General features: G+C 35.5%; 1 protein-coding gene across 1 annotated transcript in view; it reads right to left on the bottom strand.

Moving 5' to 3' along the window:
- FSIP2 (fibrous sheath interacting protein 2) overlaps positions 1–24125 on the bottom strand; it is a 110546-nt gene that overhangs the window by 9910 nt on the left and 76511 nt on the right. Inside the window, exons 17-20 of the mRNA XM_043487764.1 lie at positions 13269–22744; positions 10033–10527; positions 8387–8487; positions 1164–1207 (exon numbers count right to left, since the gene is read on the bottom strand). Of these exons, the coding sequence (XP_043343699.1) occupies positions 1164–1207; positions 8387–8487; positions 10033–10527; positions 13269–22744 (10116 nt within the window). The remainder of the gene's footprint in view (positions 1–1163; positions 1208–8386; positions 8488–10032; positions 10528–13268; positions 22745–24125) is intronic.

The raw sequence follows: 24125 nt of genomic DNA, 5'->3' as shown, positions 1-24125 counted from the left end.
TAAGCTTGATCATTGCAATGAAGCTGGAATAAACAAAACACTGAATTTAGGGTCATAAGACTTGGGATCTAGACTAGGCTCTGCCTGTGACTTAAAGTAACCTTGGACAAGTCACTTCCTCATCCTGAGCTTGAATTTCCTCATGTAAACAATGAAGGAAGTTATATTAAGTGATTTTTGTCTGACTCTAAACAGCCTAGGATTCTATAATATGGGAATCATACAGTGATTATTTTGACACCAGGTTACAGTATGTTTATAGAATTCTGGTGTACTTACTGTGATTTTATGAACCATCTTAATAAAAACGATTTCCTCTTTCAAGTTGAGAGAATATGTTTCTTAAGTAACACCTTGAGTGAGCTGTATGTTCAAAATACCCGGGGTAAACTTGTGGTTCAGATTTAAAGGCCACTTTATAGTAGGCACAAACTCAAATTCTTGGACATGCTACCACTGCTAGAACCATATTAATTACCTGAGGTTTCAACAAATAGAGTGCTAGACAGTCCTCACACAAATGCTCTAAGCACTCAATATAATTATAGGTTGAAAAAAAGAAAACCAAAAAAACTAAGTGAGGTCCATACTGCTGCTGCTGCTAAGTCACTTCAGTCGTGTCCGACACTATGCGACCCCATAGACGGCAGCCCACCAGGCTCTCCCATCCCTGGGATTCTCCAGGCAAGAACACTGGAGTGGGTTGCCATTTCCTTCTCCAGAGGTCCATACTAGCCACATTTAAATGTAAGCATATGAATTTAGCTCTAAAGGCCTTTTTCAGGGGTACGTTTTGATTTGGTTAAGCACAAAGAAAGGGTAAGTTTTCAAATAAATTGTTAAATCCTAGTATCATGGTTTCTGGTTCAGCTAGAAACTATAATATATACCCTGATTTTGTGGATATTTCTCACAGGAGCATGGTAAACATAAATTCATTTATCACATCATATTCTTGACTAAAATCATTAATAGTAACATAAAATAGTTCACTTATTTTAACACCTGCATGATATAGTACTGGATCCTTTCTAAAAGTAGATAATCTCATAGGAAAAAGTAGTATCAACTTAAGGCTTGATAACTTAAAAAAACTGATCAGAGCAGTACAGTATCCTTCTGAATAGTTTCTACTTTAAATTAAGAAAAAGAATAAATCCAACCTTCCAAAATTTTAGTTCTCTCTGCAGTATGATCTTCAGTTTCACTAAAACAGAAGAGAAAAAGAACATTTCATTTTTTTTGTGTATTTAATGAATCAAGAAATTACTGGTTAAGTAAAATCACAATCTGTCCTCATTCTCCATACAGCGGTAAACCTGGAATAATGTATCACTGAGTTTCCAAGTCAAATGCAGATTATTTCTAAATTGACTTTCTTCCCACTTTTAAAATTCTGGTTAAATACACATAAAATTTATCATCTTAACCATTTTTTTTTTTTTTTTCATCTTAACCATTTTTAAGTGTACAGTTTTATACTTGAGTACATTCACATTATTGTGCAACTATCACCATCATCCATCTCTGGAACTTCTTCATTTGCCCAGAACCTGAAACTCTGTACTCATAAATCCTAATTCATAAATACCAACACTGTACACCCCTCTCTCTCCATCCCCTGGAACCCATATTTTACCTTATGCCTATGTGATCTGACTAGTTAGGTATCTCATATAAGTGGAATCATAAATTTGCTATTTTGTGACATTTAGCATAATGTCTTCAAGGTGACATGTCCTTGTCAGGATGCCCTTCCTTTCTAAAACTGAGAAATATTCTGTTGAAATTATGTACTATATTTTGCTAATCCATTCATCCATCAGTGGACTCCTGTGCTGCTTCCAAGATTTGGTTATTGTGAATAATGATGCTATGAATATAATATAAAAATATTTGTTTGAGTCCATGTTTTCAGTTCTTTGGAGTATATACCCAGAAGTAGAATTGTGGATCATATGGTAACTCTGTGTTTAATTTTTTTTTTTTTTTTTACAAACTCTCCTACTGTTTTCAACAGTGCCTGTACCATTTTAAGTTTCCAGTGCATTGTGCAAGGGTTCTGATTTCTTCACATTCTTGTCAACATGTTATTGTATGAAAAAAAAATTGTTTTTTGATTATAGTTACCCTCATGGGTGTGAAAGAGCATCTCATTGTGGTTTTGATTTGCATTTCCCTAATGATCAGTGATGTTGAGGATCTTTTTACCTGCTTATTGCCCATTTATATATCCTCTTTGAGGACGTATCTATTCAAGCTGCCCTTTGCCTAATTTTTTAATCAGGTTGTTTTTTGTTTTTGTTGAGTTATAGGAGTTCTTTATATATTCTGGATAGTATTTCCTTATCAGATATATGACTTACAATTATATTCTCCCATTCTATGTGCTGACATTTTACTCTCCTTTGAAGTGCAAAAATTTCTAATTTTGGTACAGTCAAACTTATCTAATTTTTTTCTTATTTATTTTTAAAATTTTTTTCTTACTGCTTGTACTTTTAGTATCAATCCAAGAAATTATTACTAAATCCAATGTCATGGACCTTCCCTATATGTTTTCTTACAAGAATTCTACAGTTTACTTAGGTGTCTTTGACCCATTTTGAATTAGTTTTTCTACATAGTATAAGGTAAAGGTCTACTTCATTTTTGTATGTGGTTACCTAGTTTTCCCAATGCCATCTGTTGAAAAGACGTTTTTCTCCATTTAATGGTCTTGGGATGCTTATCAAAAAGTATTTGATGATATATTAAGGATCTGTTCTGGGTTATTTATTTTATTCCATTGGTCTACATATCTGTCTTTATGTCAGCACCACATTGCTTTGATTACCATGATTCTGTAATAAGCTTTATAATCAGGAGTCCAAGTTTGTTCTTTCTTTTCAGGATTGTTTTGGCTACTGGGAGTCCTTTGAGATACCATATAAATATTCAAATGTATTTTTTCTTTTTCTGCAAAAAGTCAGACTTTTTATAAGGATTCCATTTAATCTGCACAATCCTTTGGGTATTATATATTGAAATCTTAACAGAATATTTCCATTAATTTGTGTCTTTTTAAACTTCCTCCAGGTATGTTTTTCAGTTTTCATTGGAGTATAGAAATGCAATGGTTTTCTTCTGGGTTGATTCTATATCTAGCAACTTTGATTAACTCATATATTTCTTTTAAAAGTATTTTTCTTTTTTTTTTTGGTATGGCATTGTTAGGTTTTCTACATATAAGATAATGTCATCTATGAGCAGAGCTCATTTTAATTCTCTTCCAATTTAGATACCTTTCATCCCTTGCCTAATTGTTCTGGCTAGGACTTCTGGTAATATATGAACAGAAGTGATGACAGTGTCAGCTATTGCTGAATAAAACTGGAGAGAGTAGACATCCTTTTCTTCTTTCTGATCCTAGAGGAAATGCTTTCAGCTTTTCATGGTTATATATAATGTTAGCTGTAGGTTTGTCAGATATTACCTTTATTATGTTGAAGAATGAAATCCCTCATTTGCTCCACTGCTGCCTTCCTTCTTATTAGTTGAGGTTTTGCAGAGACACATTTTGATTCCCTTTTTGTTTCCTTTCATGTATATTTTATAGTTATTTTCTTTATTGTTAACACGGAGAGTACATATAACATCTTAAAGTTATGATAATTAAGTTGATATCAATTTAACCTCAGTTGCATATAAAAACTCTACTCCTCGATAGATCAACCGCCAGCCCTTTGTTACTGCTGTCCCAAATTATGGCTTTATATAAATTCCATTTAGTCTTTGGGCTTCCCTGGTGGCTCAGATAGTAAAGAATCCACCTAAAATTATTATAATACTGGTTTTTACATTTGTCCATATATTTAACTTTACTAGAGAATTTAAAATTTTCATATGGCTTTGAGTTACCATCCAACATCCTTTAGTTTAAATTTGAAGAACTTGTGTTAACATTTCTTGCATTTCATTTTCTATTTTAGAACATTCTGATTTCTCTTTCATTTTGAAGGGTATTTTTTACTGGTAATAAAGTTCTCACATGACAGTTTTCTCTTTTAGCCCTTTAAATATATAATCTACTGCCTTCCATCCTGCAAGCTTTCCTCTGAAAGTTTTACTGACAGTTTTATGGAGATCTCTTGTACAAGCAATTTCTATGGTGCTACTTGAAGATTCTCTTTTGTCTTTAGCTTTTGGTGGTTGTGATTATGCCTCAGGTAGTCTCTGTGTACTTATGCTACTTAAAATTCACTGAACTTATTATTTGTATATTCATGCTTTTTCAAATTTGAGGAGGTTTTAGCCCTATTTCCTAAAATAATCCCTTTGCCCTTTTTCTCTCTTTTCTCTGGAACTCGCCATAGTGCCTGTGTGTGGGTGTGTGTGTATTGGTATGCTTGATGATATCCCTTAAGTTCCATAGAATCTGTTCACTCTTTTTTTCAGCCTCTTCTTTTTGCTTGTCAGACTCAATAATTTCAAGTGACTTGTGTTCAAATTCACTGATTATTTCTTCTGCTTGATTGTGACTGCTTTTGAGCCCATCTAGTGAATTTTACAATTTAGTTGCTATATTTTTCAGTTACAGGATCTGTTAGTTTTGACCAGTTCCTTTTTAACAGGTTTTAATCTCTTAATTTTTATTTATATTATTTTTTTTGGTATTCTTTTCCTTTGACTTCCTTTAGTTCTTTGTGTTTCATTTATTTTAAAATCTTTGTTATATATGTCCATTTGGTGTGCTTCTCCACAGACATTTTCTGAGGATTTGGTTTCTTAAAAATGTGCCAAATTTTCTTGTTTCTTAGTATACATTGTGATCTTATGATGGAATTTGAGCATTTAAAGAAACAGTTATCTCTTCCAGCTTTTGGAGGTTGGTGTAGAAACCCTTCACTAATTAGCAGAATGGGGAACCTTGGGAACAGACAGAGATAAAGCCTTCAGGTGTTCATTTTATTCTGGGCCTATGTCCTTCTGGGCCTATGTATGTACTTTTGTTTTCCCTTCTTCACTTTTCCCTACCTGCTGTTAAATGTTTTGTTTCCTAAGAGTATCATCATGTTTCTTCTCAGTTTAGTGCAGTCGCTCAGTCGTGTCTGACTCTTTGCAACCCCATGGACTGCAGCATGCCAGGCCTCCCTGTCCAACACCAACTCCTGGAGCTTGCTCAAACTCATGTCCATCAACTCAGTGATGCCATGCACCCATCTCCTTCTCTGTCGTCCCCTTCTCCTTCTGCCCTCAATCTTTCCCAGCATCAGGGTCTTTTCCAATGAGTCAGTTCTTTGCTTCAGGTGGCCAAAGTATTGGGAGTTTCAGCATCAGTATCTGTCCTTCCAATGAATGTTCAGGACTGATTTCTTTATGATTGACTGGCTTGATCTCCTTGCAGTCCAAGGGGCTCTTGAGAGTTGTCTCCAACATCACAGTTCAAAAGCATCAATTATTCAGGCTCGGCTTTCTTTATAGGCCAACTCTCACATCCATACATGACCACTGGAAAAACCTTAGCTTTGACTAGACGGATCTTTGTCAGCAAAGCAATGTCTCTGCTTTTTAATATGCTGCCCAGTTGGTCATAGCTTTTCTTCCAAGGAGCAAGCGTCTTTTAATTTCATGGCTGCAATCACCATCTGCAGTGATTTTGGAGTCCAAGAAAATAAAGTCAGCCACTGTTTCCACTGTTTCCCCATCTATCTGCCATGAAGTGATGGGACCAGATGCCATGATCTTAGTTTTCTGAATGTTGAATTTTAAGCCAGCTTTTTCACTCTCCTCTTTCACTTTCATCAAGCGGCTCTTTAGTTCTTCTTCACTTTCTGCCTGAGGTCTCTTCTCAGAGCCTTAGCTATTCTGCTGTTTCCCTCTATCTGTAATCTCTTGCCTTCAGGTGTCTGCACATCTGTAGTCCCTTGTGATTTCCATGCACCATGGCATCCATCTACTGACTTCTGTGGCTTCCAGGCTTAGATCCAAACTATGCCATCATTCCCAATCTGTGCTTCTTCAGTTGAGACAGAAATAGTCTCTCAGGTAGTCCACAGATAGATCCGAACATTGCAAATAAGTTCCAAACTGCTCTTTCCACTCCAAGAGAAAAAACTGAGAATTGGACCATTTCTTCCCAACTATGCCACATCATGTTGCAGAAGGGGGTTGGGCAATGATAAGAAAAGTCTGTGGAATTTCCTGCCACTTTGAATGCGGCCTTTCTTTGGGCATTCCCTTGGTTGATGCTGTTATTTGATTGGTTTCTAGAGCTCTTGTGAAGTTGTTTTATCAGTCTGTAGTTATTTTTGTTTCTACAAGAAAATAAGGGTTTGCATTTTCTTGGCCTGCTAGCTTGCTCTAAATTGACTTTTATTCGGTATTATCTGTGCCCTCTGTCTTCATTGATATAAATAGTAGAGGGGTGCCTACATTACTATTTTGTCTGTTGATACAATCAATCATTATTTAGGAACAAGAGGCAATAATTTGGCCAGGAACAAATGTCCCAAAATAGTGTGTCAAAAAGAACTGCATCATGATGTGTGGGGAAAAATTATAACCAGGTGGATTTTTCTATTTATACCTATTGCTTCTCCCACAATAGAAATACTTCCATTTCTAGGTTATGAATACTTTTATAAACTTAAGGATAATTTTAGGCAACTTCTGTTCTAGATATAGTTTCTAATTAGATTTCAAGTCTGTTGCTGTTGTTCAGTCACCCAGATGTTTCTGGTTCTTTGCAACCCAATGGACTGCAGCACGTCAGACTTCCCTGTCCCCCACCATCTCCCGGAGTTTGCCCAAGTTCATGTCCATTGCATCGATGATGCCATCCAGCCATCTCATTGTCTGACACCCTCTTCTTCTGCCCTCAGTATTTCCCAGTATCAGGGACTTTTCCAAAGTATTGGCTCTTCACATCAGGTGACCAAAATACTGGAGCTTCAGCTTCAGCATCAGTTCTTCCAATTTGTACTCAGAGTTGATTTCCTTTAAGATCAACTAGTTTGATCAACTTGCTGTACAAGGGACTCTCAGGAGTCTTCTCCAGCACCACAGTTTGAAGACATCAATCTTTTGGCGCTCTGCCTTCTTTACGGTTCAGTTCTCACAACTGTATGGGACCACTGGAAAGACCATAGCCTTGACTATATAGACCTTTGTTGGCAGAGTAATGTCTCTGCTTTTCAACACACTGTCTCTGTTTGTCAAAGCTTTCCTGCCGAGAAGCAATCATCTTCTGATTTCATGGCTGCAGTAACCATCACAGTGATTTTAGAGCCCAAGAAGAGGAAATCTGTCACTGCTTCCACTTTTTCCCCTTCTATTTGCCATAAAGTAATGGGGCTAGATGCCATGATCTTAGTTTTTAATATTCAGTTTTGAGCTGACTCTTTCACTTTCTTCCTTCATTCTCATCAAGAGGTTCTTTAGTTCCTCCTTGCTTTCTGAGATTAGAGTGGAATCATCTGTGTATCTGAGGTTGTTGATGTTTCTCCCTCCTATCTTGATTCCAGAGTGTAACTCATCCAGCCCAGCATTTCTCACGATGTGCTCAGCGTATAAGTTAATAAGCAGGGTGACAACAGACAGCCCTGGTGTACTCCTCTCTCAGTCCTGAACCAATCAGTTGTTTCATACCGGGCTCTCACTGTTGCTTCTTGACTCACATACAGGTTTCTCAGGAAATAGGTAAAATGGTCTGGTATTCCCATTTGTTTAAGAGTTTTCCACACTTTGTTATGATCCACACAGTCAAAGGCTTTAGTGTAGTCAAAACAGAGGTAGAAGTTTTTCTGGAATTCCCTTGCTTTCTCTATGGTTCAGTGAATGTTGGCAATCTGATGTTACAGCTACACAGTTCAGATGTTGCTCTGATAATCATCCAAACTTGGGTTGACTTTTCATATAAATGCTGTCTATCTATACAGACCCACATCAAACTACATTGTTTTCTAGAATTCATCTCTGAATGCTCCAACTTACACTGTTCCCTCTCTTGTTTGGATTCATACATACTGGAACATTTAATTACTTAAAGAGAGTTGAGTAGGAACCTTTTGGGCTGAAAGGCACTGGGTCACATTCCTATATGCACTATCTTCCAGATTAAAAAAACAAAACAAAACCGTAACACACTAGCAAATTCTTAATTCAAGACACTGTTAGACTAGGAAGAATGTAGAAGGCAGGTAACTAGGAATGGGGCATCAGATAGAATGAAAAGGCCTTAGAGAATGAGCACAGTGGAGAGGTAGGGGAGGAAAGGACAAGAAGGAGTGAAGGAAGTTGTAGGGTTGAATACTTGCCCAATCAAGTTTTACCAGGGACTTCATTCTTCCCAGAAGCATTACCCTCATCTCAGATTGCTATTTTATATTGCTTTAATTTCATATACCTGGCATGTGAAATCAGATCTTCTTGGTTGTATGAAGATGAACTCATAATTCTGTGTATGAAGTAATGAGTCGGCTCAGTAATAAGAATTTTTTCTTCTTTCTGGAAAAAATGCAAGCCATGTATTACATTTGATATGCACTTTATCATATACTTGGCATTTTCTCCCCTCTTAACATACACTATAATTAGAAAAAGTTTCAGAGATTACTTAAAAATGGATGGAACCTATAGTTCTAATTAAAATGTGTTTTTCCAATATCGGTTTTAGGAAATGGCTAGTGAAAGGTTCTAGATGATAACGTTGAAGGTTGAGTAAATGCTAAAGATAAACATAGCACAAAGTTTGATGCATATGGTTTTCTAATTCTATACTTTACAGGTATTTTATGAAAACTTAGTTCAAAAAGAACAGAGATACAACTTTGGTCAGTTCAGAAGCTTGTCAACTCAATCATGTGAACCTGTACTCTGATCTGTTTGTTGGGAAGTCATGTGTGACTTTAAGACCATACTTTTATAAGTTATTTTTATAACTTTTATAGTGTTGTGTCTATTATAATCTTGAAAAAATAGACTACTATTACTGGGATTACTGCTTATATAATCCATTTTTACTTTTGTTAATGTTATAACAATTATTTAGTTATCTGTGAAGCCAGTACTTCTGAATATGAGGCTCAAGAAAACTACTCTGCAGACTGCATCTAGTCATGTAATCACATTGATTCCCAAAAAATAGTTTAGAGTATGTGTTAAGATGATTTACCTGGGAAGCTTTTGAACTGAACAGAGTTGTATCTGTTGTTTCTGGTTCATCTCAGCTTTTGTGTTAACCTGGGAATCATGTCAAATGGATAATCAATAGGATTATCCCACCAGGAAACCCTAAATCATATATACTTTTCAAAAACAAACTTCGGTATACATTTTTGAACAGGAACCACCCAAAGAGTCACTTAAGTTCAAACCATTATGTGAGGCACTTGGTACTAGGGATGAAAGTTGTTCTCCATGAATACAGAGGAGTTTATGGGCTGATTGCAAGGGTGATATTTAAAATATTTTGATGAACTTGTTAACTTTGGGCAAGTTGGTTAAGTAACATGTAGGAAAAAAAATGCTATGTAACTTCCCCAAAAGATGCATAGCTATGAAAGATGGGATTCAAACCCAGACAATCTGAAGTTGTATTTTTTCTTTTTTTTAAATTACCTCCTACCTCAACCCATCTTCTGGTCCTGCCCTACTTGTTGAAAATGTATTTACCAGTCAAAATATAAAAGGGATGAAATCTTCTAAAATACAAAAGTAATTAACTTTCATTTCTCTTAAATAGCTTCCTTTTCTGTCATCCTTGGCTTTTAATTATTCTATGTCTGTTTCCATTATCTGCTTTCCTTCAATTGTGTTCTATGCATGTTGTAAATATTTTTAGAAAAGTTTCTTTCATTTTGTAAATTTTTCTTGCATACTTTATACATTTCTTGCATACTGTAAATGTTGCCAGACTTGGGAAGAGACTATCTGGAACCATTTTAGTATTTTTTTCTACTCAGTTAATGGGTGCATTCTTGGACAGAATCTCTTAACACCTCTACTCTTTCCACAAACATCTGGTTATTGAGAGTTATGGTTCTCACTCACCTTACTCTGTGACTTTTCCTCCCAAGTAGAATTTGTTTCAGTTAAGGTTCCTGAGCTGGGGGACATGTCAAGTTCAGCAACAGTTCTTTTAATTTGTTCCTTCTTAGGTTCTATGACATGATTTGACATTGCTCCAGTATTTTCCACATTTGCACTGGGCTGACAACATTTACTTAGTGAAAAAAACTTTTTCAGACTGCTTGTGCTTTGTGTTGGCTTGGGAGAAACAGCTTTGCTTTCTACTGGCTTTGTGGAATCTTTCACTTGATCTTCAGTATTTTCTCCTGAGTGTTCTTGTACAATCTCCCTTAAAACAACTTCATCTTCATCAGATGAAGTTAGTTCCTCTTCTATGGTACTTTCTGAGATTTCTTGTTCAATATCATGAGCTACTAACCGAAGGATAAGTTCTTTTTTGTTCTGAACATCTTTTAAAAGCTCCACTTTGGTGATATCAGGCTTTCTTATATTCTGAAATGAATTTCTGCAAACAGCCTAGAATTGAAGGTATAATGAATATCAGAAACAAATGCCTCAATCACTTTTCCTGTGATTCTGTTATAAAAGAGCTATTTCAGTATGATTTCTAGTTTTAATGTAAAATAATATCTTCAGATGCTATGTTTACATTAGCAATATTTTAAAAAAGAAACATGAAAATTGTAAGAAATATTTGTTGGTATCATTTCTTTTACATTCAGGGATTGTATGTAATTTATCATACCATTTTGTTAATCTACCATAATTTACTCGAGAGTTTAATGAAGGACTAACACAGGTTCTTCTTTGTCTCTTTTTGCTTAAACTTTGTATCTTGTTGCATCATGTATACTTTTTTTATTCTTTTACTTTGGAAGTTTGTGAGAGAAGTAGACATGATGATATATTTTTCTAAAAGTGTGGATAGGTTATCAAAGAGAAACTGAAATATACATGTTTTCAATAGAAAAGCAATGTATTGTCTGCTCTTGATTTTTAAAAATGATGAATGACCAAGATTGTGAAAGTCTCTGACTCTTTAATCTCTATTATTCCACTCTTGATTCTTTGGATATGTTTTCCAAAAGAATCTTCAAAACATAAGTCTTCATTTTTTTCCTCACCTCCCTAGACAAATCTCACCTTTCATTTTCAATGTCTAAAGACAGATCTAAATGTCTAAAGAAAAGACAATTATAATTGAGTAATATAACATCCCCATTTCAGTAGCCTTTGATGATGCCACAGAACCTCCAAATTGTTCCTAATCCTAGACCTCAACATTCCTTTGGAACACTGCAAGCCAATTTTTAAAATATTGGTACCAGAAAAGAATATTTTCTATGGAAACAAAATACACAAAGAGTCTCCTTAAGAACTTAATACATAATCAGTTTTGATTTTCTGTGTTATTGGCAGGGGTGGGGTGGGGCAGTGGTTTAGAAAATCCAAAATCATTCTATATGGCTTTGAAATGTTACTATATATAGTTTTAATATGTACATTCCTAGTGTATTAGGAATTTATGGTATCTCAAAACAGAAAATAAAACCCTGGGGCACAGCCAACAAATACCTAGATTCTCTCCTCTAATCTACTGTTCTTTAGTCTTTTTGTCCCTGTGCAGGAGATTGATAGCATGGATACCCAGACTGGTTCAAATCATGTCTTATCAGAGTTGTCTAGGTCTGCTTCTTTATTTGTGCTTTATTTTTTGGATGAATTTTCTCCCCCTTAAGAGGAAAATGGCCATTATTTTCATTTAAATATTCTCTTCTTGCTTTCTGTGGTCTATAAATGATTTAATGAAAGAGAATGGGTAACCAAGAGTGAGATTTGTGACAGACAATTCTACATATAATTAAAAACTATTTTTCAGCAATGTTACTCTAAGTCTTTTAACAAATTTTACTAAGGGGTTACATATATATATATATGAATGAAGACTACCAAAAAATATGCTAATACAAATGATGAGAATCCATGTAAGGAGTAACTTTTAGATCTTAAAAAAACCAGTCATCTGGTTCAAAAAAGTTAAGGCCAAGATTAAACTAGTATGTTTTTCCATAATAACCTCAGTACTTGGATATGAAAACATAAGTACCAATTAACATATTTAACAGCCCTGATACCTAGTTCAATGGGTTGCAGGACAGTGCTGGAGAAAATTTAATTCAAGTGTCTGCTCCAGGGAGAAGAGTTCTATAAAACTTGGCTCATTGTGCAAACATAGATTATACCCCTAAGCACGCTCATTCCTCTTATGAGAGGACACGATCAGTACAAGGGGCTCTGATAAAAATGTGTAGATTAGTGTAATTCCATTGGCCACACCATCCTTTGTCCTCAGTTGTATAGTTTCCTTCTACAAGGACATCATTTTTGCATTTTAAAGTTTCCACTACTTTAATATATTTGGGGCCTAATATGGAACTGCATAGCAGAATTAGGGACTAAAACAAGAGGAAACAGATTCATAAATATGGAAACATTAAAGCAGCTAAATCTAGAAGAAGGATAAGAAGAAACTTAACACTTCTTGAGATTATAGAAGAACCTGAGGAAGACTATTAAAGTGAAATAATAAGAAACTAGTATAATCTAAGAGTTTGTATTCTGACGTGTGTTGACAAATGTTGCTAAAAGTAAAAAGAGTAGAATTACTGCTGTAGATCCTTATATTTGAGAAACCTATTTTAGATAGTTTTATTATTATTTTAGTCAGCACGATTCTGCTGTCAAGTGTGTGTGTGTGTGCGTGTATGTGTTTGTATGAGAGTTGCTCAGTCATGTCCAAATCTTTGTGACCCCATGGACTATAGCCTGCCAGGTTCCTCTGTCCATGGAATTCTTCAGGCAAGAATACTGGGGTGGGTTGCCATGCCCTTCTCTAGGGGATCTTCCTGACCCAGGGATTGAAACCCGATCTCCTGAATTGCAGGCAGATTCTTTATCGTCTGAGCCACCTGGGAAGGCCGGTCAAGGGTATATCCCTGTATTCTCATTAATGTTTTTTTTTTTAAGTTTAAATTGATTGTCTTAGGAAAACTAGCCTGAGACTTTTAGAATGAGCCTCAGAGCTGGTGTGGCAAGTCCCAGTAAGTCATATAACTATACAAATAAACTTGTGCCACCAATTTTCCTATTGGGCTGGACAATAACAGCAACAAAAGACACATTCTCATATATCCATCTGAGGAACAGAACAGAACAACCATTTCTCACTTTTTTTTTGCTATTCTTTTTATACTTACCTCAAAGGGTTTTATATCTAGTCGTCCTGTCTTAGTCAATGAGGTCCGTCTTTCTCTCTTCAACTCTCTTACAGTAAATGTGCCTGAAGGGTAACTTCTTCCACTTACTGATGCTCTTCTCAGTTCTGCTATGCTATGTCCAGTATTCTTTAAACATTCCGTCTGAAGTTTCTCAAGGGGTTGAGTTTTTATAGACATTACTGCTAAGTGTTCTGAGATAATGTTTGGATCTATTTTGAGGGGTTTATTCCCAACATGTGGAACTATTTTAATTGTAGAGTCCTCTATAATTGAATATTTAGTTAATTCTTTATCTAAGTCAGGAATCATGTTAACAGCATGCTCTTGTGCCTTTTGAACAATTCTGTTAATGTCTAGATCTCCAAAGAAACCAGCATTTGAATTCTTTGGACTAACTGAATCAAAGGGAAAATTTGAAACTTCATTAATAATTAAATTAGCCACTTTTTTAGGGAAAACTCTGTTTGTACTTTTTATATCATGATAAAGATCCTTTTGCGTTCCAGATTGTTGTAGTACATTACTATAAATAGAATCAATAACCTGAGAAACCATTTCTATACTTTCTGGATTTAGAAAGTGTTCTTCAGAATCAGCAGCAACAAGATTAATATTACTTTTTGAAATTTCAGCCGTCACAGATTTTGTCAGTTGAGATGCAATTTTATTTAATTCAGGTTTTGACAAGTTTTTTGTATGTTGGCTTGAGCCACTTGGCAACCTTATTATTTTAGCCAAGAACAAGGCCAGTGCTTCCTCTAAAAACATGGCATCTAACATAGAACCTTTTTTGGATGAAGACTTTTCCTGGGACTTAAATTCATCAACCATTTTGACTACTTTTTCCATAATTTTAACAGCTTCCAGAGCTAATTCTGGACCTGATAATTCTTCCTGTACTTGAGGTTGAAATTTAGATTTGGAAATTTCTTTCACCATTAAAAACCCTATTATATCAGAGAGGACACTACTCTTACCCATTAAATCTTTAAATATAGAAGTGAGTGAGCCAGAGTGTTTTAAAATACTGGTATAAACAGAATTAACTACTTTTTCAATAGCTTCATTGTCAGCTAAAGGTGCAGTAGGTGTTTCCTTTGCCAGTGATACAACTTTAATCTTATTTTTGGAGATAATTTCTTGTATTGAATTTAATATTTTTGATGTTACTTTTTGCATTTCAGTTTCTAGGGATTTGGGTCTTTCCTTATCGACCTTTGGAAACACAGATAAAAGCTTCGATAAAAATTTTACAGCAATTTCTTCTATTATGTTATAAGGCAGTATACGCGCCTGCGATGGATGAGGCTGGGGAATGTCAGCCGTTTGGATTACATCTTTAAGAATATTTTCAACAACACTGTCAACTTCTGCACACTGATACGGTGTTAGCTCTCCAGAAAAGTAGTTCTGCAACTGATTGCCAGTCACTTCTCGTCGAATTAAGTCAACTATGGTTTCTGAAAGAATTCTACATCCACTGGCTGCACAATTTTGTATACTCTCTTGTGACCCAAATTGTGACAAGAGATTATCATAGAATTCATGAACCACTAATTGAATAATTTCATCATCATTGGGATGTAACGATTCCACATACTGTATAATCATATCTTCATCTTTGGAGAGCTCTGTTGTAACTGTACTTAATAACTTCATTTGAAGGAAATCCAGTTCTGTAAACCAGCTGCCCTCAAATGTTTCTGCTTTGGTGTTTGATACTGTTGAGAAAATTTTAGATAAAAGAGTAGAAATCACATTCTCTAAAAATTCATGAGGCAGCATGATGGTATATGGTGATGATGTCTGACATTCTTTGCTGGCTGTTTGAGCCACCTTTTGGACCTTTTTAACAACATCCTTAGTTTCCAGAGGCAAACATGACAAAGCTGGAAACTCATCACACAATATCAAATTAAGCTTATGTTGAAAAATTTCATTTATCATTGCACTTGTTAGTCTTCTTGCTAAATTTCCCCCATTACTCTTTATATTCTTACAGATGGAGTCTTGAGATTTATATTCCTTCAAAATATTGCACACAGAGGCATGGACAACTTTGTTGACCAAGGTTTTATCAATTGATGACATTTTATCTAAAAAAAGTATCTTATTTGAAGAGGGTTTTTCAGTCATTGTGTGACTCTTATCCACAGTTATTCTCTTAACGGTGCCTGGTGCTTCATTTATATTTGATTGTTTATGCCTGGGATATTCCTTAGGAACTGATGACACTTCATCTGCAGATGGAAAAAACTGATATTCTTTATCTGGCCTAAATACCTTAATTTGAGCATCAGAAAACTCCTTTAACAGGGAATCAATAAGTCTCATAGCTGTGTCATAGAGTTCAGCTTGATTTTCATCATCACATGCATTTTGACATCTATCATATGTTTGTGTTTCTGGTGAGGAAGAAAAGACCAATTTGTTAACCATTTCAGTAATAACATCTTCTAAAAATTTAGCAGGGAAAACTCCAGGTTCACATTTTGGTGGGTACTGAGGACTGTCTGGTTTACTAGGTTCCTTTTTAATATCCTTAACTTTCACTCTGTCATTTTCTCTTTTCCCCCCTCTCTCCTTCTCCCTCTCTTTTTCTATTTTGCTTGCATTCTCTTTTTCTTCTTTCTCTTTGGCAGGGACATTTTTGTTGGCTGACAGGAATAAATCCTTTGTTAAAACAGACTGAGCAAAATCCTCGCCAACCTCTTGAGTTCCAGGCAATGCTTGAATTATAGGTGATGCTGAATGACTTGGAAGACTTTGTTGTTTTAAATAATCTGCTGATTCTTGAGAATGGTACATTCCGAAGATATTGTCATAAATATTTTCAGTGACATTTTGGACTAATTCATAATCTGAGTACTGTCCTTCCTTTGTGTCTGTTTGAGCTGAAGAGTCTTTCTTTTCCTCATCGTTTGGCTTCTGGGTAACTGCTTCTGAAGGTCTCTCTATTGTGTTCTCTGTATTTCTCACTTTGGCTATCAAAGATGACTGAAGGGGGTTGTCTTCTGTTTTTAATGAACTTTCTGTTTTGTCAACCTTCTTCTCATTGTCTGTTTTAAAATCTAGTTGAAAGATTTCCCTTTCACCATCAGTAGCTACTAGAAATTGTGTGTGTACCACCTTACCTTGCCCCTCCTTATCTGAAGCTGATATTCTTTTCTTGTCAGTTTCATTATTTTCAAGTGTTCCCTTCAAATATGGCTTCCCTTTATCTTTAGTTTTCACACTACTAGTTGGACAAGTAACTTTTGATACATTGTATTTTTGAATTGGAATTCCCATTTTGTTTTTATTCTCTTTATTTGCCACACCTGCAGCTGGCCCTAACAGGTTAACTATGTTGCTTTTCATAATACTAGTTACAGAGGTAAGGACTGGATCTTGGATATCACCTGCTTTCATTGAGGTCTCCTTAGTTTCGAAACTTTTCTTTTTGCTCATCGCACCTTTATCTACTTTCAAAGTATCCAACACATTTTCCTGGTCTGAAGCTAGAGACCCGTGTTTACATGACTGTTCTGGTAAAGTAAGTTGATTCTCTTTTAGGCATCTGTTTATCTGTGTAGAAGTTTGCTGTGGAAGTTGTTTAACCCTTTGAGTGATGTTATCTGGATTTAGAAATGAAAAGAAAGTAGAAGACCAGTCTCCTGAAAAAAGTGTTTGAATTTTGAAAGCAGAGATTGCCTTCTGGGCTAAAGTAGCAATCATTTCTATAACAATGTTATTTTTACCATTCTTCTGAATATCATTAGATCCATACGTTCCTATGAACTGATCATACACAAAATCGGATATCTTATCAACTGTCTCTTTATCAATTGGTGGAAAAGAAAACATTTCTTCAGCATTTGGCAGAACTTTAATTTCACTTTTCCTAAATTCTCCTATTAGAGAGTTTGCAAATTTTATAGCCAAGCTCACAACATCTGGCTCTGGTTTTTCTTTTTTCTTACTCTCTTCAGTAATACTTGGAAGAGAATAAAATTTGCGAACAAGGTCAACAATTACATCTTCCAAAAATGTAGCTGAATATAGAGAAGGCTGTGTCTTTTTCTCACCAGGTATAGAATGTACAGAGACATGGTCGCAATTAGATAAGCTATTGGAAGATGATTCATGTAAAAATGGCTGCAGATGATGATCCATGATTTCCTTCATAATGAAACCAGCTATTTTACTGAGGAATGAGCCTCCATTTTTGTCTGCATCTTTCTGGACTTCAGCTTGAAATTCAGATTTTTTCAAAATATTATTACATATAGAGTTAATCAAATCTTCAATCACTTCTAATTGCACACTTCCTGCATTCTCCTCTGCCGTAGCAAGACGGATCTCATGTTCAGAAATTTCTCTGATGATTTCATCAGTTAGTTTTGATGCTGCATCCATGAACTCATAATCTGAAACCTCTTCCTCTTTTAGTTCACTTTCAGTGTCAGTCAAAGGGAAGATATGCACTAGAAGCTTGTAAATCATATCTTCTAAAAGAGAACGTGGCAACACAGTAATACATGATGGTAAGGCATGGCTATCTCTCATGATGACATTGAGTACATTTCTGATGATTTTATCAGCTTGAGGAGAAGAATAGGAAGAAGATATTGATTCTCCTGAAACTAATGACTTTACCTGGTAGTCATAAATTTCTTCCAAAAGGAAATTATATATTTTTCTTCCAAAACAAGCAGTGTCACTTTGCATAGCCCTATATATTTGAATCAGAGATTTATATTCATCTAATATTTTTTTATAAGTAAGGTTCACTGTTCTTTGAACCACTTCTTTATATTCTTCTGAAAAACACATATCAGCATCAAAGCTATCTGCAAGAAAAATCTCTGCTGTGGTGAACTCCAGAACAATTGATTTTACTAATGTTGTAACAATGCCAGTAACTTTGGCTTTTACTGTATCTGGGTTTTCAGCAGCCAAGACATTGTGTGAGAATGCATAAAGGAGTTTACATAAAAGTTCAGAAATTACTTCTTCCAAAAAGACAGCTGAGTTCATGATGAAGGATGACTCTTTTTCTTTAGGATCTAATACTTTCTGTTTATAAGTCTGATCAACTACAGCTGAAAGGAGAGTTTTATCTCCAGATAAAAATGACTGAAGATGATGGTTAAAGATTTCTTTTATTATAAAACTTGCTATTTTTGAAACAGGCATATTACGCATATCTTTTTTATCTTTTGTAAGAGATTGGTATATACTTGAATAGGAAAGAGCAGAATAAATGGAATCAACCATGGATTGGATATCTTTTTCTGAAATCTTACTATGTTTTTCATTCCCATGTTTAATAATACATACTGCATGTTTTGAAATTATTGACATGATTTCATTTATCAGTTTTATGACTGGATTACTTAAGTCTGATTGAGAAGTATCTGGGTGTTCTGTACTGGAGGCAAATGGACTCATCTGAGATATAAGCTGAGACACAATTTTTTCCAAATGAGTATGTGATAACATAGTAGTATATATTGTTGAAGCCTGTCTTTGGGACCTTGATTTAGTAATGTCATGGTGAACTTTCCTTATCAAAATATCAGTACCAAGTTTGGCTTGTGACCCAAATGGAAGCTTTTCTCTAAGATTCGGATGAATTTGGAAATCAGAGGTTTCTGACAGGATGATTTTAGTTATCTTTGCAGCCAGTGTCTTTGTGTCACTTAGAAAATTTTTATCAGGCATTATTTCCATTTCATATTCTTGTACAACTTTGCTGTACACCGTGTCAATAATGTTTTTGACTATATCTCTCTCTACTGGAGGCAAACATAAATTTTTCTCTGCATTCTCTACAATGCTAACTTTAGCTTTTGAGAATTCCTCTGTTATGAAATGTATGAGTTTTTCAACTTTATCAAATAGTTCATCTTCTGAATCGCTTATTGATTTTGTTTGTACAATGCCTAACCCCCTGTGGAATATTTTGCTTAAAACCCCAGAAATCACATCTTCCAAAAAAGCTGAGGTATACACACTGGCATAAAACCACTGCCTTCTCTCATCACCCAAATACATGTATGATGAAGAAGGTAATGACTTTCCCTCCACAAATGGCTGAAGATGTTGTTGACAGACATGTTTAATGATAAAACCTGCTATCTTGTCAATAAGAACATCATTACTACTTATGATACTTGGCTCAACTGATTCTTGAGACTCAGAGTTTAAAATATTTTTGAATACTGAGTCCACAAGATGGTGGATATCATCTTCTGAATAAAGAAACTTGGTTTCTTCTTCATCTTTTGAGAATCGAATTTCATGTTGGGAAATTTTCCTTCGAATATCACTGATTATATCTGAAGCAATTTCATTGAAATTAGCTTTTGATCTATCTTTTGGGATTTCTCTGTTTGCAACAATGCTATGTGCAGAGGGAAAAATTCTAGATAATAGTACTCTGATTATGTCTTCTAAAAATGTGTATGGCAACAAGGTGTTATATGGAGATAAACTCTGACTTGGCTTGGTAGATCCACTGATGTTACTAAGAATGTCTTGAACAACATTGTCAGTTGTTGAAAGAGAATATGAAGATGACAAATTCCCAGAAAACAGTGGATGAAGAAGGTAATCTGAAATAGCTGCTACAACTAAGTTGGTAATTTTTTTCACAAAAATACTGCTGTCTTCAGACTCTTTTACAAACTCAGGATCTAATCCATACTGTTTTAAAACATTTCTATAAACTGAGGTGACCAGTTCATCCACAATATCTGTATCCACAGAGGGGTAAGACTGTTCTTTGTCATTATATAGAAGGTGAACTTTAGCTTTGTCAAAATGATTATTTACTGAGTTTACAATTTTTTGGGTCATGTTTTCCAGCTCAATTTCAGTGTTATGCTGTGGACTGAAAATTTTTGACATAAGTCTGGCAACAATTTCCCTTACAAATGTCTCAGGGTAAATACCTGGAGCTAATGGTGTCTGGGGTCTATGTGACTCTATGACTTCATTGAGAACTTGTTTAACCATATTTGATATTGCATCTGAAGGAGTCTTTGGACGAGGTAAACCTTCTCCACACAAAAATGGCTGAAGGTGATTTTCAATAATCTCTTGGATAATAAAACTGGCTATTCGGTCAACCAAAACTGGGCTTCGGCTGAGTATACTTTTCTGTATTGAAATAAAAGAGTCATATGTTTGCATAATATTTCTATAAACAGAATCCACCATCTTCTGGAGGCTTTTTCCTTTACACAGATATTGATTATCATATATAGTGAACCAAATTTTATGTTTTGAAATGGCTGATATAACCTTATTTATTATACAGGTAGACATCTCATTAAAATCTGAACTCATGAAATAATTTTTTTCCAAAGAGGAATCTTTACTGGGTGGAGGAATGAGTTGAAATAAAAGTCTTCTGATGATATCTTCTAAAAATGATTGTGATAACATGGTGCTATAGTCTGTTAAAGACCTAGGTTTGGAAGTAAATTCTCTCAGGTTATTTTGAAGTTTCTGCAATATAATTTCAGCATTGAGAGGGTAATATGAATTGTGTAACAGCTTTTCCCTGAAGCAAGTTGGGAGATGGTAGTCCAAAATCTCTAACAATATGCTATTAGTTATTTGTTCTGCTATTGAAGTACTGTCACATGCCAGATTACCACCACAGGTCACTTTTGATTTATATTGCTGTAAAACACCATAATAAACTGAGTCAACAATCCTACTAACAGTTTCTTTATGGATTGGTGGAAAACAGAGCCTTTCTTCAGAATTCCGTAAAACAGTGACCCTTGCCTTATTAAACTCATTCACCACACTGTTGACAAATAATGTATTCATCTCATTGAGCTGGGCATCCGTGATGTTTTCATTTTTGCCCAACAGTGAAATAGAGAGATTAAAAAACAGTTCTGAAATTATGTCCTCTAAAAATGTGGCTGAATAAACACCTGTAGTCATATCTCCTGGATATTGCTTATTATGGATGGCAACTGTATTCATATCCTTTGTTCCCTGTCTTTTAAGAGGTGGCACATTAGCAAAATTTACTGAATACTTCTTGCCAAATGGTGCTTGTATTTTGGAACTAACTACACTGGGATTATTCAGGGGTCCTGTCAAAGCATGGACATAATAACTCATGGGTCCTAAAGAGCCTCTACCTTTTTCCAATTCTGTTAATTCTGGCCTTTTTGCTTTTATAAAACTAGATTGTATTTCCCTTGTTCCATACTTCAAATGCTTGTTTGCAAAAGGTGGACTTTGGGGGAGTTGTATACCATGACATAGTTTATCCATCAATGATTTAACCAAGCTGTGGGAGATAACAGTAAGCATAGAGTCTGATGACAGTAAATCCTGATCCATTTCTGCCAGGTTTTCCAAAATGTCTGACATATAATCCCCTTGAAATTGTCCACAGTCCATTGCTCCATTACAGTAGTCAAATTCTTCATCTACACTTTGAAGTATTTTTAAAAGTTGACATTCTTCTGCTGATACCTCTTCAGAGAGAGGGCAATTATCAAGAAAGACAGAGTTTGTGCATTTTTCTAAAAGTGTTCTGATTAGTTTCTCACATACAACATTGAGAAGGAAAACTGATTTAGGGGAGAGCCCTAAGTTATTTCCAAGTATGTTATTACATTGCCCTTCATATGATGATGAGAAAAATGTTCTTGCTTTTATTTCAGAATCCATAGCCTCATCTGGCTGTTCATCTGGTAAAAACAAATCTAAAACAATATTGAAAACTCTGTTGACTATTTCTTTGGATTCATGAGTTTTTAGGCTGCCAGTCAGACTATCTAACTTGTGTGCCAAATAATTTAATTTATTTTTTTGAATGATATGATCAGTTTGGTGAGTAGCTAATCCCCAGTCTCTGGAACATTTCTGTCTTTGCATGGTATTTCTTCTGTTGCAAATGGGCACACTATTACTTCTAAGCATGGGAAATGGTTTGTTTCTTCCACTGTTTTCAAGTTGATGGTTTAACCCTATTTCTTTGGACAGTACATGAATCACACCTATTAAGAGGTCCTGAAAGAGATCATCAAAGTCAGCAGCACCTACTCCTGGGCAGTAAATGTACTTTCTTGTTAATGAAAACATTTGCTGTGCAGTGTCGGTCTTTATGATGTTACTATTTAACAGGATTTCAGTGATGATTTCAGAGATACTTAGAGCAAGTTCTCCAACAGAAATTGACCTACTCTCAAACACTTGAGAATCAATTGAAATAATAGTGTCAAATGCGGCATTTTGTCTTTCCGATGTTTTCTCTTTTTCTCTACTATCTGTGGTGCTGCCAGAAATGCTTGACATTAAATGGCAAATGACAGACTCAGTGAGATGTTCACAAAATTGATAAAGTGAAGAATCACTATATATGCTTCTTAGAGGCAATTTTGATTCACATTTTTTCCTTGACAGTGTGGAAACAATAGACACCTTCTCACTGGAAACTTAAAAAAGAAAACATTACCATTTTAGTATGCATTAAGGGACATATGGAAAATTCAGTATTTTGATAATTACTTATGTATGAATTTCATCTTTGGAACACCTCACTAAAAAAAAAAAAAAATCTAGTCAAGAAAAATACTGGGTTTTCTTCAGATACTTATTTCTCACCTGTGGAATCTTAATTTTAGCCATAAAGTTGATATTCAAATATCTAAGTCTACTGCTGGTATCTGTTTGCTTAGATGGTTAAGGTGCTCTAAAGAGCTGGAATTCCTGGGGCAGAGAAATGATTTCCAAGTGTAGTGTAGTGTTATATCTTAACGAGTACACAGTGATCTCTGTGGAATCAGGCAAGACCAGCGGAGAGTGGAGGCTTTAAGCTGAACTTTGACAGTTAGACGGGTTTTAGATGTCTTGAGGTGAAGGAAGTAAGGAAACGGAGCTCCACATGGAAGGAGCATGAGTGACATCACTGAAAACCCTGGACGTGTCTGGGAATAGAGAAGAGACATGATAGAAAGAAGGGGCTAGTGGTAAAGAATCTGATCTGCCAAGGCAGTAGACACAGGTTTGATCCCTGGGTCGGGAAGATCCCCTGGAGAAGGAAATGGCAACGCACTCCAGTATTCTTGCCTGGAAAATTCCATGGACGGAGGAGGCACAGTCCATGGGACTCTCTCTGACAGAGAGTCAGAGTCGACCTTATCACTAAACCACCACAGAGACAAATGCCAATGGGATGGGATTACGGATCCTATCTTCTCCTGTTTTCTTTGTTTTTCTTCATTCTCTAAGTTCAATTAGGCGGTTTTGAAGCAATTCTACTTATAAGTTTGGAATTGCAGACACACCCAACTGTCCACCTTGAAATAATACCAGTTTCAATTACAGGAAATGGCCTCATTGTATAAGTAGTTAGGACTGATAATATGTGTTCTACTATTTCAATGATGGTTAAGTGATGTATCTATACTGGTAAAGTAGCAATGAATTACTGGCGACTGGAATTAATGATCCAGCTCAAGGCTATAATAGTATTAGATGGAATTTTATGAAACTGCCAATAATTATCAAGTTTGACATAAAGTGGCTATCATATAGTTCAACCAAACATATAGATGTATGCATGCTCAGTCGCTAAGCTGTGTCTGACTCTTTTGCAACCCTGTGAACTGCAGCCTGCCAGGCTCCTCTGTCCATGGAATTTTTCCAGGCAAGAATACAAGAGAGGGATACCATTTCCTCCTCCGGGAGAACTTCCTGACCCAGGGATCGAACCCATGTATCCTACGTCTCCTGCATTGGCAGGCAGATTCTTTACCACTGAGCCATCTGAGAAGCTAAATATATATAGATAAGTATATCTTCACCCCCTTTTAA

The sequence above is a fragment of the Cervus canadensis genome, chromosome 15 (genome assembly GCF_019320065.1).
Source record: "Cervus canadensis isolate Bull #8, Minnesota chromosome 15, ASM1932006v1, whole genome shotgun sequence".
NCBI classification, from domain to species: Eukaryota; Metazoa; Chordata; class Mammalia; order Artiodactyla; family Cervidae; genus Cervus; species Cervus canadensis.
Note: the sequence above shows the minus strand (reverse complement) of the source record. Positions and strands in the feature narration are given on the sequence as shown.